This window comes from Diabrotica virgifera, chromosome 7, assembly GCF_917563875.1.
Source record: "Diabrotica virgifera virgifera chromosome 7, PGI_DIABVI_V3a".
NCBI lineage: Eukaryota > Metazoa > Arthropoda > Insecta > Coleoptera > Chrysomelidae > Diabrotica > Diabrotica virgifera.
In genome coordinates this window covers 72,699,398-72,716,240 of record NC_065449.1, presented here as the reverse complement: position 1 = coordinate 72,716,240, position 16,843 = coordinate 72,699,398, and the positions used below count along the sequence as shown (strand labels likewise).

The window sequence follows — 16,843 nt, the reverse complement described above, 5'->3', positions numbered from 1 at the left end:
TGTGATGTAAAGTTCTCATGGACACATCTCGATCGTATGGAGGATTTTCAAGACATAGAGGCACAAACTCGGAAAATTATAAGATTTAATGGGTATTCCAATTTCTTGAGTTACTGGTTATCTGGCAACATGTAAAAGTTTGTATCAAAGAAAAGTACTAGTATTGTAGGATTTTTTCCTGACTATCCAATGGCGACCTTTCTTTGACCTTGACTCTCAACGGACGTCATCTTTTAGAGTTTCGAGGGTTTTCGGCTTTAAATTGATATAAACAGATCACTCATGGGTTTTTGGGATCGCTAAATACCAATATGCCATCAGGATTGACCTCCGTAGCTCGTGGTGGCTAGGGCCACTGCAAGGGACGTCATCTTCTAGAGTTTCGATGGTTTTCGGCATTTAATTGATGCAAATAAATTACTGGAAGGTTTTTTGAAGTCGCTAAACACGAATATGTCACCAGAACCGACTCCCGGAGCACCTGGTTTCCAAGGTCAATGAAAGGGGCTCCTGGAGTTTCAAGGGTCTTCGGTACTATATTAACGCAAACGGATTAGTTATAGGTTTTTGAGGTTGCTGGACACGAATACGTGATCAGCACAGACACAGGAGCACCTGGTGCCTAAGACAGGTTATCTTCGGGAGTTTCGAGATTTTTCGGTACTAAATTGAAGAAAATGGATTACTCATAGGTCTTGGGGTGGCTGAACATGCATACACTATAAGATCCGACCCACGAATCACATTGTGCCTACAGCACGTCATCATCTGGAATTTCGAGGGTTCTGTTTCCTCTCCATATTTTCCAATGCATCCTAATCCCTTGTTGACAAGTATTTCTTAGAATTTTTATGAGGTGAAATATAATATGTGTTTTTAAATATTTATTGAGACAGTGTTTAAACCCTCAAGTACTAACACACCGTCTCTCAGACGGCATCGCTTGTTGAAAGTGGGATATTTCCATTCTTAGAAAATTTTGAAGGTCACTTGTTTATGACTTTTCAAGTTGGGTTATTATTTAAGTAGTATTGACTTCGACAATTTTCGGCAGGTTGTTATTCGAAAGATATTTAGACTCAAAGTGTGATTTCCGTCTAATAGACGGGGTGTTAGTATTTGCGCCCAGTTCGTCATTAAACATAAATTGTCCCAGTTCGTCAAAAAGTTCAAATAAGGGAATAGAGACTAAGAGAAACTCTTTTGAAATGATTTGATGAGGTAGAAGATGACATAAGCGAAGTGGGATAAATTTGTGATGAAAATGTTGCCCCTGACTACCATTGCTACACTGTACAAATTTTAGTGCCTGTCAGTTTTTCTTGTTTTAACATTTTTTAAAACTTTTTTATTTTCATGTTTATTGCTCTTTGTTTAACTTGATTATAAATTTTTATCGAGATTCTTTCATTTGTTTCATTTTTATCACACTTTTTTCAGGAATAAAAAGTCACACAAACAATCCTTCCATTCTTGATATAATGTTTTTTATTTTAATAAATCTATAGAAACTAGATCAATTACTGTGTTTTTTAGATAAGTAGTACTTACAGTAAGTCATCGAAATATTTCTTTTCATTAAAATATTTAACAAAATAAAATAACCAGTAAAATGTTAAACCCGTCTGTCAGGCGGTTAGTTAGTGTTTACGTTATTGATTTAAGATGTTAGTACTTAAGGGTTAATGTTGTTAACGTAAAATTATACAACGTATTATACTCACATATTTCCTTGACGTGTTAAAGTCTTATCTTCTACACATAAGCCAGCAGTCAGGATATATCTTTGGTTTATCAAAACTCCGTCACATGCAAATAGATCGGGACGTTTGCTAAATGAAATTCTGACTGCCCAGGGAAACTCCTTATTTCCAACAAGTGAAGACGAAGGGCCCTCAACCTTAAATCACAAAAATAATTTGAAAATAAAAAACAAAGCAAGTTATCAATCGAAGTACCACAGAAAACGACAATAAATATGGTTCCCACACCACCAGATTGACAACAGGTGAAATACTTTCTTTGGTTACAACCTCCCGAGATATTCAAAAATTATAAATCATACAGTCAATCAATTTTAAATAATTCACAACCCATTTGCTCAGCGTGGTAAAAGTTCCAACAAGAAAGATTCCTTAGTACTCAACAAAAGAGTAAATGAATTAAAATGTATAATCATTTTCAATTTCTTTGCAACACGAAAATGCAGCAGCTGCTTAACACTCTGGTTAAATCGGAGAGTGCAGGAAGAGTCTATATAGGTTTTGGAGGTTTTTTCCTCCTCATCAGTAGTCCCATATCCTCTCCTCTCCGATTTCCCCAGGTATCATACTTTGAGCCTCTCCGGATTGCAAAGAACGGAATGCCGCGGATGAACTAGAACCATCTACCGAAAAACAAAGTAAGTTCTCTATCGAAGTAGCACAGAAAACGACAATAAATATCGTTCCCATACAACCAGATTGACAACAGGTGAAATACTTTCTTTGGTTACAACCTCCCGAGATTTTCAAAAATTAAAAATCATACAAGATGCCGAGGAAATTAAGATGAGAGAATTTTAAATAATTCACAACCCATCTGCTCAGCGTGGTAAAAGTTCCAACAAGAAAGATTCCTTAGTTCTCAACAAAAGAGTAAATGAATTAAAATGTATAAACATTTTCAATTTCTTTGCAAGACGAAAATGCAGCAGCTGCATAACACTCTGGTTAAATCGAAGAGTGCAGGAAGAGTCTATACCGGTTTTGGGTTCTTTTTCCTCCTCATCATTAGTCTCATATCCTCTTCAAAGTGTTGCAAAGAAATTGAAAATGTTTATACATTTTAACTCAGTTTATTAAATGAAGAATTTAACAGACAGCCTGTGGAGTTAACGCAGACAGTAACAGCAATGGTTACCAGAATAACAAACGAGGAAGTGCCTCAACCGCTTCAAAAATTAAAGAAAGGAAAAGCAGTCGGACCAGATGATATTCCTGGGGAAGTATGGAGAGCATTGGGAGAGACAGGAATAAGTTGGCTAGCAGGTCTATTTAATAAAATAATGGAAGTTGGACAAATGCCAGAGGAATGGAGAAGCAGTATATTAGTACCTGTCTATAAAAACAAGGGAGACATACAACAATGCACAAACTACATGGCTATAAAACTACTTAGCCACACCATGAAAATATGGGAGAGAGTAATTGGTAGACGGATACGTGAAGAAACTGAAATATCCGATAATCAATTTGGCTTTATGCAGGGCAGATCAACAACAGATGCAATTTTCATTGTAAGGCAACTGATGGAAAAATATAGGAATAAAGAGACCAACGCTCATATGGTATTCATTGATGTTGAGAAAGCATATGATAGAGTTCCTCGAGAGATTCTTTGGTGGGCACTCAATAAGAAAGGAGTCCCTGGCGAATATGTAAAGATTGTGGGAGATATGTATGAGGGAGTAACGACTAGTGTTAGAACAGGTGTGGGAGAGACTGATAAATTTCAGGTGAAAGTGGGATTGCACCAAGGCTCGGTGCTTAGTCCTTATTTATTCTCATTAATTTTAGACCAGATAACAGCGAAACTACAGGGTAGTATTCCATGGTGCCTAATGTATGCTGATGATGTAGTGTTGATAGGAAATAGTGAAAGAGACTTAGAACAAAAACTGGAACAGTGGAGACAAGCCCTGGAGGAAAAAGGTTTAAAACTTAGTAGGACAAAAACAGAGTATTTGGAATGTTTATTTAAAGATGGAGTTACTACAAATAAAATGGTATCTTTGGATGGTGAAATGATTGTGAAAAGCAATAGTTTTAAGTACCTGGGATCGGTATTACAGAGTAATGGAGAAATAGATGCAGATGCATGCAGTATAATTAGGGCTGGATGGATGAAGTGGAAAGAAGCGAGTGGTGTGTTGTGTGACAGAAAAATTCCAATGAAGCTGAAGGAAAAATTTTATAAAACAGCCATAAGACCGGCTATGATGCACGGAACTGAATGTTGGGCAGTGAAAAAGAAAGAGGAACAACGAATGCATGTGGCGGAAATGAGAATGCTTAGATGGATGAGTGGAGTGACAAAGAAGGATAAAATTGGAAATGAGTATGTTAGGGGAAGTCTAGGTGTGGCACCAATTGATGCCATAATGAGAGAGCATAGGTTTAAGATGGTCATGTTCAACGTCGAGACGTTAATCACGCAATACGAAGAATAGCTGAAGTGCAGATTCCTGGTAGGAGTAGGAGAGGAAGACCAAAGAAGACCTGGGCGGAGACGATAAGGCAGGACATGTTTGTAAAGGGGATTAACATTGATATGACCCAAGATAGAATTGTGTGGAGAAATGCAATTAGGGAAGCCGACCCCGCATAGGGATAAGGCAAAGAGAATGATGATACATTTTAACTCATTTACCATTTTGTTGAGTACTAAGGAATCTTTTTTGTTGGAACTTTTACCACGGTAGCAGAGATGGGTTGTGAAATATTTAAAAATCTCTCATCTTAATTTCCTCGGCATCCAGTATGATTTATAATTTTTGAAAATCTCGGAAGGTTGTAACCAAAAAAACTATTCCACCTGTCATCTGGTGGTATAGGAACGATATTTATTTCCGTTTTCTTTGCTACTTCGATTGATAACTTACTTTGTTGTTCGGTAGATGGCTCTAGTTCCTTCACGGCATTTCGTTTTTTGCAATTCGGAAAGGCCCAAAGTATGATACCTGGGGAAATCGGAGAGAAGAGGATATGGGACTACTGATAAGGAGGCAAAAACCTGCGAAACCGGTATAGACTCTTCCTGCACTCTCCGATTTAACCAGAGTGTCATGCAGCTGATGCATTTTCGTGTTCCAAAGAAATTGAAAAGGTTTTTACATTTTAATTTAAAAATAGCTTAAAAAATTAAATTGTATTAAGCATTTAAATTGACAGTTAGTCTTTAACCTTAAACTGATGGCAGTTAAAAAGTTAGGAGGTGTCAGATTATATATTATTTTTCTAATAAAAGCATGAATCGTACCATGATTTTTATTTCCTTAAACATCCTTATACTGGGTGTCCATAAATTCTAGCGACAAACTAACACAGGAGATCCATCAGATAATTTCAAGACAATTTAACCCAATTCACCCAGTCCGAAAATGCTCTAAGGGAGCTAGAGCTCTTTGAAGATGGCGTCATGTAATTAGTTTTTCTTAAATACCTCCAAAACGCTTCTATTTAGAAAAACTAAAATTGGTATGCGTATTTACTTTCCAGAAATTGATCGATTCCATCCATTGCGACTTTCTAGTACCGGTCATAGGCGTCCGTTTTGGGTAGGGCAACGGTTATTTATCACCTAACTTTTTTGTCTTTAATTTTTAAGCGTCTTTGACCCTGAATTATTAAATTTTTTACTAAAAGGTACTCTTACTTTAAGTCGATAGGATACAACGTTTTCTAGAAAAATCAATTTACAAATTTTTCGTTCTTTGAATTTAAAAAAAAAAGACTAAAAAAATATTTAGAAACATGAAAACTGGTACATTTATTTATATTGCAGAAATTAATCGATTCATTAATGGCGAATTTCTAGTACCTGTCATAGGCGTCCGTTTTGGGTAGGTCAACAGTTATTTTATAGCATAGCTTTATTGTCTTTATTTTTTAAGTATTTTTCACACTAGATTATTAATTATGAGATATTTGAGTACTAAAAGTTACTCTTGTTTTAAGTTAGTAAAATACATCTTTTTTTAATTGTTTTATTTTTTTTTTCAAATTCCCAAAACTAAAAACTTTCAAATCGATTTTTCTAGAAAACGGTGTGTCCTACCGACTTAAAGTAAGAGTACCTTTTAGTACTAGAATGTCTCACAATTTAATAATCCAGTATAAAAAATGTTCAAAAGTTAAAGAAAAAAAAAAGATATGCGATAAAATATGGTACCGCCTATGACCGGTACTAGAAATTCGCAATGGATGGAATCGATTCATTTCTGGAAAATAAATATGTATACAAATTTTCGTTTTTCTAAATAGAAACGTTCTGGAGGTATTTAAGAAAAACTAATTACATGGCGCCTTCTTCAAAGAGCTTTAGCTCCCTTTTTCGGGCTAGGTGAATTGGGTTAAATTGTCTTAAAATTATCTGAGAAATCACCTGTCTTCGTTTGCCGGTAGAATTTCTGGACACCCTGTATAAGAAATAAAATATGTTTCAATGGAAAATATTTGTTTGTATTGGTATATTTTAATAATTAGATAAAAATTCCTTCATTATAATAAAATTAACATTAATAGTTTAGCTTCACTTAGTGTTAATTCGAATTATCTGTTACAAAATCAACAGGTATGCTATTTTCGAAAAAATCACCCATTGCACCATTCCTTTATATTCACAAAAATGTCATTGCTTTCCAAAACTCCGTAAAATTTCTCGGTATGTTGTTAGATCAAAAGATACAAAACTTGGCGCTAGGATGGAACAAGGGGCTCAATTTGTTTAAAATTCTACCAAATGGCTTCTGGGGTCCGACTTCTCTACATTGCTCCTTCTTTATAAAATATTTATCAAATCCAAAAAATGATAATAGTATATCAATCACTTTTAAAAAACTGTATACAAATAGCTAATTTTTAACACAAAAAAAATAAACTTAGGTGCATAGAAATCGGCCCACTTAAAAATTTGCTCATTTTTGATGTCTCATGTTTGCTAAACCTGTTGGCCGATTTAAGTAATTTTTTGAACATGTTATAGCCTGATTCCTTAACAATACCACTGTAATAATATTGTTGAGTAGTATACAGGTAAATACTCATTGAATACCGGGTGTACCAATCAAACTGTGTTTTTTTTTTCTCAAAGTTCGCATCACCCTGTGGAATATTCTAGCATTTATAAAATACTGAAATTAAAACCCAACTATATCGTCAGATCTTTTGAACATTATGTTTTTTGATTCATTCGTTTATGTTGGATAATAAAAAAGTTAGGTACTTTAACAACTAGACATGTTCTTCATTAATACACGGTGTTTCTAAATAAGTGCGACAAATTTTATGTGATAATATTGTGCATGAAAAATAAGTTGACAATAAAAATAAGTTGGCAATGACAGTTGGCTTTATAAACGTATGTCCGCAAATGTTTAGTTTGCGAGATACGGGATCTTGAATTTTTTCTTACAAACTGATGATTTATTTTATTACTTTAAAACCGGTTGAGATATGCCAATAAAATTTGGTGGGTTTTAAGACGTAGTATGACCGATCATGTAATGGTGAATCTAAAATTCTTAATTTTATGCCAAAAAATCCGCAATAACTATCTCTAAAAGCCTTCCAAATTTCATTTGCACATCTCAACTGGTTTTAACGCAATAAATAAATCGTCAGTTTGTAAGAAAAAATCAACATCCCGTATCTCGGAAACGAAATATTTGCGGACATACGTTTATAAAGCCAACTGTCATTATTTTTTATGCAGAATTACCCCTTAAAGTTTGTCGTACTTATTTAGAAACACCGTTTATTAATGAAGAACATGTCTAGTTGTTAAAGTACCTAACTTTTTTATTATCCAACATAAACAAATGACTCACAAAACTGAATGTTCAAAAGACCTGAGGTTATAGTTGGGTTTTAATTTCAGTATTTTATAAATGCTAGAATATTCCACAGGGTGATGCGAACTTTGAGAAAAAAACACAGTTTGATTGGTACACCCGGTATACAATAAAAATTTACCTGTTTAGCAACAATATTATTACAGTGGTATTGATAAAGGATCAGGCTATAACATGTTCCAAAAAATCACTTAAATCGGCCAATATATTTAGGAAATGTGAGACATCAAATATGACCAAATTTTTAAGTGGGCCGATTTCTATGCACGTAAGTTTATTTATGTTTGTGACTTCTACCCTAGGTATACGACAGTGGAAAGTGAATGGTTGACCCTTCCCAAATTCTACGCACCTGATGGAATTGCTACTTTAGCATAATTTTTAGATTCTCGAATACTTTCCATGCAAATAAGATACACACATTCGTAACGATAAAATCATGAGTATTCGAGATATTTGAAGATAAAAATGAAGGGGCACAACTTAATACAATAACCAAAATAACTGTCACTACCGTTTCATTTGCAACTTGTAATATCTCGAATACTAATGGCTTTATCGTTACGAATTGAGAGTATATTATTTACATAGAAAGTATTGGAGAATCGAAATATTACGCTAAAGTAGCAATTGCGTCAGTGGCGTAGAATTTAGGAAGGGTCAACCATTCACTGTCCCTTGTCGTACGCCTCTGGTAGCAGCCAGAAATGTTTATTTATCATAATTTAGTGTAAAGTGTACAGTACCTACACTTTTTGCCGGGAATGACAAGGACATGTCAGATAGTTTTAAAGTACAGGGTAAAAGTAGTTATCAAAATTTGAAATAAAACACCCTGTAACTCAGTAATGAGCCACATTTTATTTAAGTGATTTGAGTTAAATCTTAGTATTTTGAGGTCTAGATTCTAGAACTCAGAGATTGGAAAATATTAATGAACCACTCTGTATAAATAATCAATATATTATTAGACCGTTTAGGAAGGTACTGTGAGGTCTAAAACAGTCTTACGATAATAAAAAGGTTGATGAAACCTGGCAGCAAAATCGAAAAGAGATGCTGTCGTGGTCATTGCTGTAGCTGTAGGTATTGTTTTGAATTTATTAAAGTGGTATCTAAAAACGAATAAGAATATTAATGAAGCCACCACGTCAAACCAGTCTTAGAGTTGGCAAAAGGTTTATAAATATTACACAAATATATTTATAGTTTTTTTTAATAATATATTAAATAGATAAAAAGTTATATGTCTACTGCAAAGATACTTTTTAGACCAGTGCATTTAGCACTAAAAACACCCGAATAAATAAATTTTTAAATACAGCACCTAGAGACTTGCAGTTTTTTGCATTATGTTCAGGATGACGTCAAGAAAAAGTCTACTATTCAAAAATGGGTATAAATGCATAATTGCTCTGTAAAGTGCATAAAATGCGTCCAAAATTGCATAAAATATAAAAATAAGTCAAAATCAGTAAACTAAGGATTAAGACTAAGGAACACAATTTAATATTTGGGGGGTTTTTGGGTTCACTGCATACGATTACGCCATCAGAACTGATTCCCGGATCACATGGTGCCCTAGGTCATGGCAAGAGACGTCATCTTCTGGAGTTTCGATGGTTTTTGGCATTAAATTGATGCAAACGGATTACTCACAGATTTTAGGGGTCGCTAAATACGAATATGATATTAGTATTGACCTCCGGAGTACCTGGTGGCCAGGGTCGCTACTAAGGCACGTTATCTTCTAGAGTTTCGAGAAATTTCGGCACTAAATTGATGTAACTGGACAACTCGGGATGTTTTTGAGGTGGTTAAACACGAAGATGCCATCAGGATAGACCTTAGGATGACCTGGTGCCCAAGACCTCTGTAAGGGACGTCATCTTCCGGAGTTTCATGAGCTTTCGGTATCAAATTAATGCAAACGGATTACTTACGTGTTTTTGAGGTCGCTAAACACGAATATTCCATCAACACCGACGACTCCCTGTGCACCTTGAGCCCAAGCTCACTGCAAGGGGCGGTCTCTTCTGGAGTTTGAGAGATTTCGGCAGTAAATTGATAAAATGGATTACTCGGGGGTTTTTGAATCGTTAAACACGAATACGCCATCAGAACAGACCTCTCGATCACCTGGTGCCCAAGGTCACTGCAAGGGACGTCATCTTCTGGAGTTTCGAGGGTTTTCGGCATAAAATGGATGCAAATAGATTACCTGGTTTACACCGAGCACCTGGTGTCCAGGGTCACTGCAAGGAACGTCATATTCTGAAATTTCGAGAAATTTCGACAATAAATTGATGCAAATGGATTACTGAGGGGTTCTTGAGGTCGTTAAATACGAATATGCCATCAGAACCGAATTCCGGAGAACCTGGTGCCCAAGGTTATTGCTAGTGGTGTCATCTTCTGGAGCTTCGAGAGTCTTCGGTACTAAATTGATGCAAACGGTTTACTCATATGTTTTTGAGTTTGCTGAACGCACCGGAGCACCTGGTGCATAATTCCTCTTCTGTAGTTCCGACGATTTTCGGAATTCAATTGATGCAAACTAATTACTTACTAATCGGATTTTGGCGTTTTTGAATACGATTGCGTCATCAGAACAGACACCAGAGTACCTGGTACCTAGGGAACGTCATCTTCTGGAGTTCCGAAGGCTTTCGGTACTTAATTGATGCAAATGGGTTACTCATGGGTTATTGGGGTTTCTGGCAACTTATGTTCTGTAGTTTCGATAGTTTTTGGTATTAAATTAGTGCAAACAGATTACTCTTGAGTTTTTGGGGTTTCTGAATATGAATATGCCATCTGACCCAACCCACGCAACATCTGGTGCTTAAGGCAGGTCATCTTCTGGAGTTTCGGGTGTTTTCGGTACTAAATTGATGAAAACGGATTACTCATGTGTTTCTCAGGTACCTTTCCTAAACTCCATAATATGATATACCTTAGGCACCAGGTGCTCCCGTGTTGGTTCTGACTGGGTATTTGTCTTCAGCAACTCCAAAAACCCATGAGTAATCCGTTTGAATCGATTTAATGCCGAAAACCCTCGAAACTCAAGAGGATAATGTGCCTTAGGCCCATATGCTCCGGTGTCTCTTCTGATAGCGTATTTGTGTTTAGCAACCCCGAAAACCCGTGAGTAATCTGTTATCAATGTCGTCAATTGAGTACATAAAACTTAATATTCGAAACTCCAGAAGATGACGTGCCTTAGGCACCAAGTCCTCCGGTGGTTGTTGTGATGGGGATTCGTGATCAGCGTCCCCAAAAACCTGTTAAGTAATCTGTTTGCATCAATATAGTACCGAAAACCTCGCCTAGCGGATGACGCCCTTTGCAGTGACCCTGAGCATCAGGTTCTACGATGGTCTCTTTTGATTGCATATTCGTGTTTAGCAAACTCAAAAACACTCCAGTAATCCATTTGCATCAATTAAATACCGAAACCCCTCAAAACCCCGGTAGATAACATGCCCTAATACGGCCCTGGGCACCAGATATTCCCAAGTTCAATTATGATGGCATATTCGTGTTTAGCGACCCCAAAAACCCCTAAAATAATACGTTTGCATCAATTTAATACCAAAATAACTCGAAACTCCTGAAGATGATGTCCCTTGTAGTTACCTTGGGCACCAGGTGATCCGGTGGTCTGTTCCGATGGCATATTCGTGTCTATCACTACAAAAATCCCCCGAGTAATCCATTTTTATCAATTTGTTGCCAAAATCCCTCAAAACTCCAGAAGAGGACGTCCCTTGCAATGACCTTGTGCTCCAGGTGCACATGGGGTCGGTTCTGATGGCATATTCGTGTTTAGCAACCTCAAAAACGCTTCAGTAATCCATTTGCATCAATTAAATGTCGAAAACCCTCGAAACCCCAGAAGATGACGTGCCCTAGTAGCCACCCTGTGCACCAGGTACTCCGAAGTTCAGTTTTGATATCATATTCGTATTTACCGACCCCAAAAAACCCGTGAGTAATCCGTTTACATCAATTTAATGCCGAAAACACTCGAAACTCCAGAAGATTACGTGCCTTAGTAGCGATCCTGGGCATCAGGTACTCCGAAATTCAATTCTGATGGCATATTCGTGTTTAGCGACCTCAGAAACCCGTAAGTAATCCGTTTGCACTATTCTAATACCGAAAGCCCTCGAAAAACCAGAAGATGACGTCCCTTGCAGTGACCTTGGGCACCAGGTGATCCAGAGGTCTGTTCTGATGGCATATTCGTGTTTAACCACTTCAAAAACCCTCCAGTAATCCATTTGCATCAATTTAGTGCCGAAAATCATCGAAACTCCAGAAGATGACGTTCTTGCACTGACCTTCGGTACTAGGTGATCCGGGGATCAGTTCTGATTGCGTAGTCGTTTTTAGTGACCCCAAAAACCCCCCAAATAGTAAATTTTGTTCCTTAGTATACTGATTTTGACTTTATTTTTATATTTAAGCAATTTGCTTAAATATGCAAATGCATTTTATGCATTTTACAGTGCAATTATGCATTTCTACCGATTTTTGAACAGTGGACTTTTTTCCTGACGTCGTCCTGAACATATTGCCAAAAATTGCAAGTATTTAAAAATTTATTTATTTTGTGCTAAATACCCTCGTCTATTTGTTTTCATTATAACCATCAAGTACCTAATTCAAATTATTATTTTTAGATATAAAAATCTAAAAATCTATAAAAATAAGCAACTAATACCTTGTAATACTAATGCCTAGCATATTATTCAACGAGCACGTAATAGCCATTGCATGCGAGTAGAATAATATACTTTTTCTACTACTTTTTTTAGTTTTAATAATTAAAAAAACATAATTATTAACTACTCAAGATTAAAATTTTATTACAATTTACAAGTTAATTGCTACTGCATCATACAGCATACTGTATTGAACAATTTATTGTAAGTTATGACATGCGTGGATTGCAATGCCTTTTAAATGCCATCGACACAGTGAGAAGAGAACATAAACTGTTGAAAAACAAAATACAAGGTGTTTAGCCGTTTGGCACATCAAGATTCACGGTTATATGTTGATGGTCATATAATTCAAAGACTACGTAGTTTTAAATATCTTGTTTGCCATTCATGACTACAAAACATTTTTAAAAATGAGGTTATCCTTCTGTAATGATAACTTGAAACTTCAACTTCGAAAGCCCATGATTAAATGTTACATTTGGTCAGTCCTCTTATACGGAGTCGAAGCATGGACATTAAAAATATCCAACATTAATTGCTTGGAGGAATTTGAAATGTGGCTGCACAGACGTACACTAAAAATACCATGGACGGCTATGCTGACAAATGTGGCAGCCCTTAAAGAGCAAATGCTGCTAATATCAAATTTAGGAAGATAGCCTATTTTGGACACGTAGTAAAGAAAGACCGATATAATATTCTTCAACTTATTATGGTGGGTAAAATCGAAGGACGCAGAGGAACTGGTAGAAAACAGGTCTCTTGGCTGAAGAATATCAGGGAGTGTACAGACACAAAGAAAGCAGAGTAACTATTTAGAATAGTTCGAAACAGAGACAGTTATGCCATGTTAACCGCCAACGTCAAGGGGACTTGATAGAGGTTAAGAAGAGAAGAAGAATGGTTTAATAACAAATTATTAATGTACTTACCGAACGGCCGCATTCAACATCAGGAATTAAAGGATTTCTGGCAAATTCACTTTGCACTGCAACAAAAATATTATTTCAAATAAAAACGTCAACGAGATATTAAAAAGTATATTGATTACGTCATCACGCCCAGATAGATGACATCACTATTATGATATAATTCAGAGTGAGTTCTACAGTATGTCCCTGTAAGTTGGAGCCGTATGGAAAACTTTTTTATTATTAATTTTACGAAAAAAAGTTATTTTTCATAAAAACTCTGCATGGTGTAAAACCTAAGACTCAACCATCTAATATCAAATTTTATGAAGGTAAACTCCTTTTTTTTAAAATATATTGATTTTTTAACCGTAACTTCTTTACTTTTTATCCTAGAAAGTTTGGTAAAAAGAAATTTTATGGGTTCTTACAAGATCTATAACAGTATTGATACTAAATCCTTTTAAAGTACTCATTTGCAAAAAGAGGTGACTTGGAAAGGGTTGTAAAGGTGGTTTTTGCACGTTATTACAAGTTTTAATTGTCTATAGCTCAGTCAATTTTTGACTTAGAAAAAATTTGTGCAAATAGATTTCTTGGGAATTAAATCATCTGCAATTTTGTATTGAAATTTTTTTTTGCTATCTCTGATGCTAATCTGTCTATTCTGAAGAAAAGGGCATTTATTACCAATCTATAAAAATTCGTTATTCGCTTTTAACTCCATTTTTTTTAAACTGATCATTCTAAGCCGGTGAAACCTTTAGAACCTATTAACAATACATAAATAAAGAAGACCAAATAAGGTTAGTGACTAATTTTAATTAAGTTGGTAAGTAGGGGGAAGTTTCCGATCACTTTTGCGCTGAAAAAAATAGGGACTGACATTCTTTTTATTATGTCACTTACTTTTTGAGCTAGACACTATTTTTTTATTTCTGCAGATAGATATTTTTAAATAATTAAAATTAGTTTAAACAAGTTATCCTCAAAAAATGCATAGTTTTCCCGTTTTTTTTTACTTTGAAACTGCAATATTTAGCATTTGACGAAAAAGAGCTAACATATAATAAAGTCTAGCTCGACTACTATTGGTTTATTTTTTGTTTATTTTTTCAAAAGGTACATTTTTGTTAAGCAAAGTTTTTTTGATAAAACGAAAAGTTTTTCAGTTATTAGCAGAAAACTGATTAAAAACATTAATTTTGTCGATATAAAATTTTCGATAGCGAATAAATCGAAAACTATTAATTTTATCAAAAAAATGTATACGACGATTTTTGCTTAGAATGAACGTTTTTACCAACTGTTGTGGTCAAAATAAAATAAAAAATTTCCATCCGCGAGATGGGGTGAAAACCACCGCCATGGTGAAAGCGCCTTTTGGCCCCATATAGATTTTGATCCTTGGACTATCCACTACTTATTCTCAAATTTTCAAGCAAACCGATTTATTCTGTAAATATTGCGAGGTTTTGTTCTATTTCTAGCTTCATTACTTGGACTATTTCAGTGATTGTAATAATTTATATGTACAACAAAAACTAATACTCAATCGAGAAAAGAGGAAAAGTGTTAAAGTGATTTTTTTATAATATATTGTTATTATGGAACGCTTACAATTTTGAACATCTTTAACAACAAAATACTTGGATCACAAAATATATTATCCTGATGTATTCTCTGCTTGGATCTTCCACAAATAATACACAATAAATAATTTTTTATTAAGTTTACGTCTTAAATCAATTATTTATTAAATACACTATATTTCAATATTATTTAATCAACAACTCAACATATTCCCGACGCCATGTCAAATATTTAAAATTGTCACTGATTGTCACAGTCTGACTGACAATATCCTTCTCGACTGAGTGCGTTGTAAGACAAAGATAGATTTGGAAAATATTACCACCGACATGGTGTCCATTTTTTTCGAATCCTGAAAAAACTAATAAATACTTATAAAAAATTTAAACGCAGAATGAAAGACTAAATTATTACCGAGGGCCAAACGTCCCTTAAAATAAATAAAAAGTTTATTTGAATGAGATATTTGAAATTAAAAATCACACTAAATTTTCTTTATAACTTATTAAAATAAACATTATAGAAGTTCTCAGGAACTTTCGGCCCTCGCTAATAACGTAATCTTTCATTCAGCGTTTAAATTTTTCAAAAATACGTATGGCGTATAAGTTTTCTCAGAATTCGAAAAAAATTAATCCCCATTTGAATAGCATTGCAGCCCAGAATACGTACCCATCCTCTTAACTACTTCAAAACGCAAAAATTATACAGGGTGTTTCATTTGAAATAAATTATATTTACAGAAAAACGGAAGATCTGACAACAATGTAATTACCACCATAATATCAGCTGCAGCACAGGGTGCTTACTCACTAAAGCGTACAAAAATCGCGCAAACCGTTTCCGAGATCATTGAGTCGTTCCATATAATATATTTATTATAAAACTCCCTCTGTATATTAGGGATGTCAAAAAATCATTATTTAAAAATAAAAATAAAAATTAACTTGTTTGGGAATTTGTCTCCAAAGCCGCCTATTTAAAAAAAAAAGAATTTATTCCATAATTTACCACTCACTGTGTCATGTAAACAAAAGTAAAACGACTGTTAAATAGAATCATACATATAATAAAAAAAATTAACTATAGAATCCGGCGATAAACCAAAAACAAAGAACATTTATGTACAAAATGAAATTAAAAAACTTAAACTAAAATAACTGGAGAACTAAGTAATACAAATAAATTTCAGTAAACATAAGGTACGTTCTAATATATACCTAACATATAAAATACTTACATGTATGTCCCACACATGCACACAAAAACAAAGTCAAAATAATCGAAAAATTTCTTTGATTCATATTGGCAGATATTTTCTCGAGCGACTCCTAACAACTACCCGTAAATCTGTTCATACAACCTATTTGTACTATACAATACTACGAGGAGTGTGTGCTAAATATATTCCATAGAACAGGTAGATGGTGCACAAAATATGCAGAAAATTCTCTACAATTTACTAGAACAGGGAAGTAAGGATTTTCCCAAGACACTCTTTGACATACGAGCCCAGACGCATATTATGTATTATTTCATAAAGACCAATTAATAGTCTAAGATCCGATGTAAGGTCGATCTGCACCTATCTGATTGGCGAATAAAAATTATTTGATATAATGTAATCTAGTATGTTAAAAAAATTATAAAAAACAAGGGGTGTCCGATATAATTTTGTTCTGACTATATTTAATTAATAATTAAACATAACATAATCGATGATCCTCTTATACCGTAAGGTGTCAAGGTATCATCTTTACTCGTTATTCTCTGCGAACTTACGCCACTTTATTCGGTCCCTAGCTAATTCTTTGGCTTCCTGCCACGATTTTTCTCTATTCTGAAATATTTCCATCACACTGGAATTCCACGTTTTCCTTGGTCGGCCTCCCCTGTTTTCCCTATCGGCCTCGCTTCCCATGTCATTTTAACCTGTCTGCCGTCGTTCATTCTAAATAAGTGCCCAGTCCATTTTAATTTCTTTTCATGAA

General features: G+C 34.9%; 1 protein-coding gene across 1 annotated transcript in view; it reads right to left on the bottom strand.

Moving 5' to 3' along the window:
- LOC114327662 (phenoloxidase-activating factor 1-like) overlaps nucleotides 1–16,258 on the bottom strand; it is a 30,100-nt gene extending 13,842 nt beyond the window's left edge. Inside the window, exons 1-3 of the mRNA XM_028276336.2 lie at nucleotides 16,093–16,258; nucleotides 13,281–13,336; nucleotides 1,725–1,900 (exon numbers count right to left, since the gene is read on the bottom strand). Coding sequence (XP_028132137.1) covers nucleotides 1,725–1,900; nucleotides 13,281–13,336; nucleotides 16,093–16,156 — 296 coding nt within the window. The 5' untranslated portion in view covers nucleotides 16,157–16,258. The remainder of the gene's footprint in view (nucleotides 1–1,724; nucleotides 1,901–13,280; nucleotides 13,337–16,092) is intronic.
- Nucleotides 16,259–16,843: the final 585 nt, after the last annotated feature.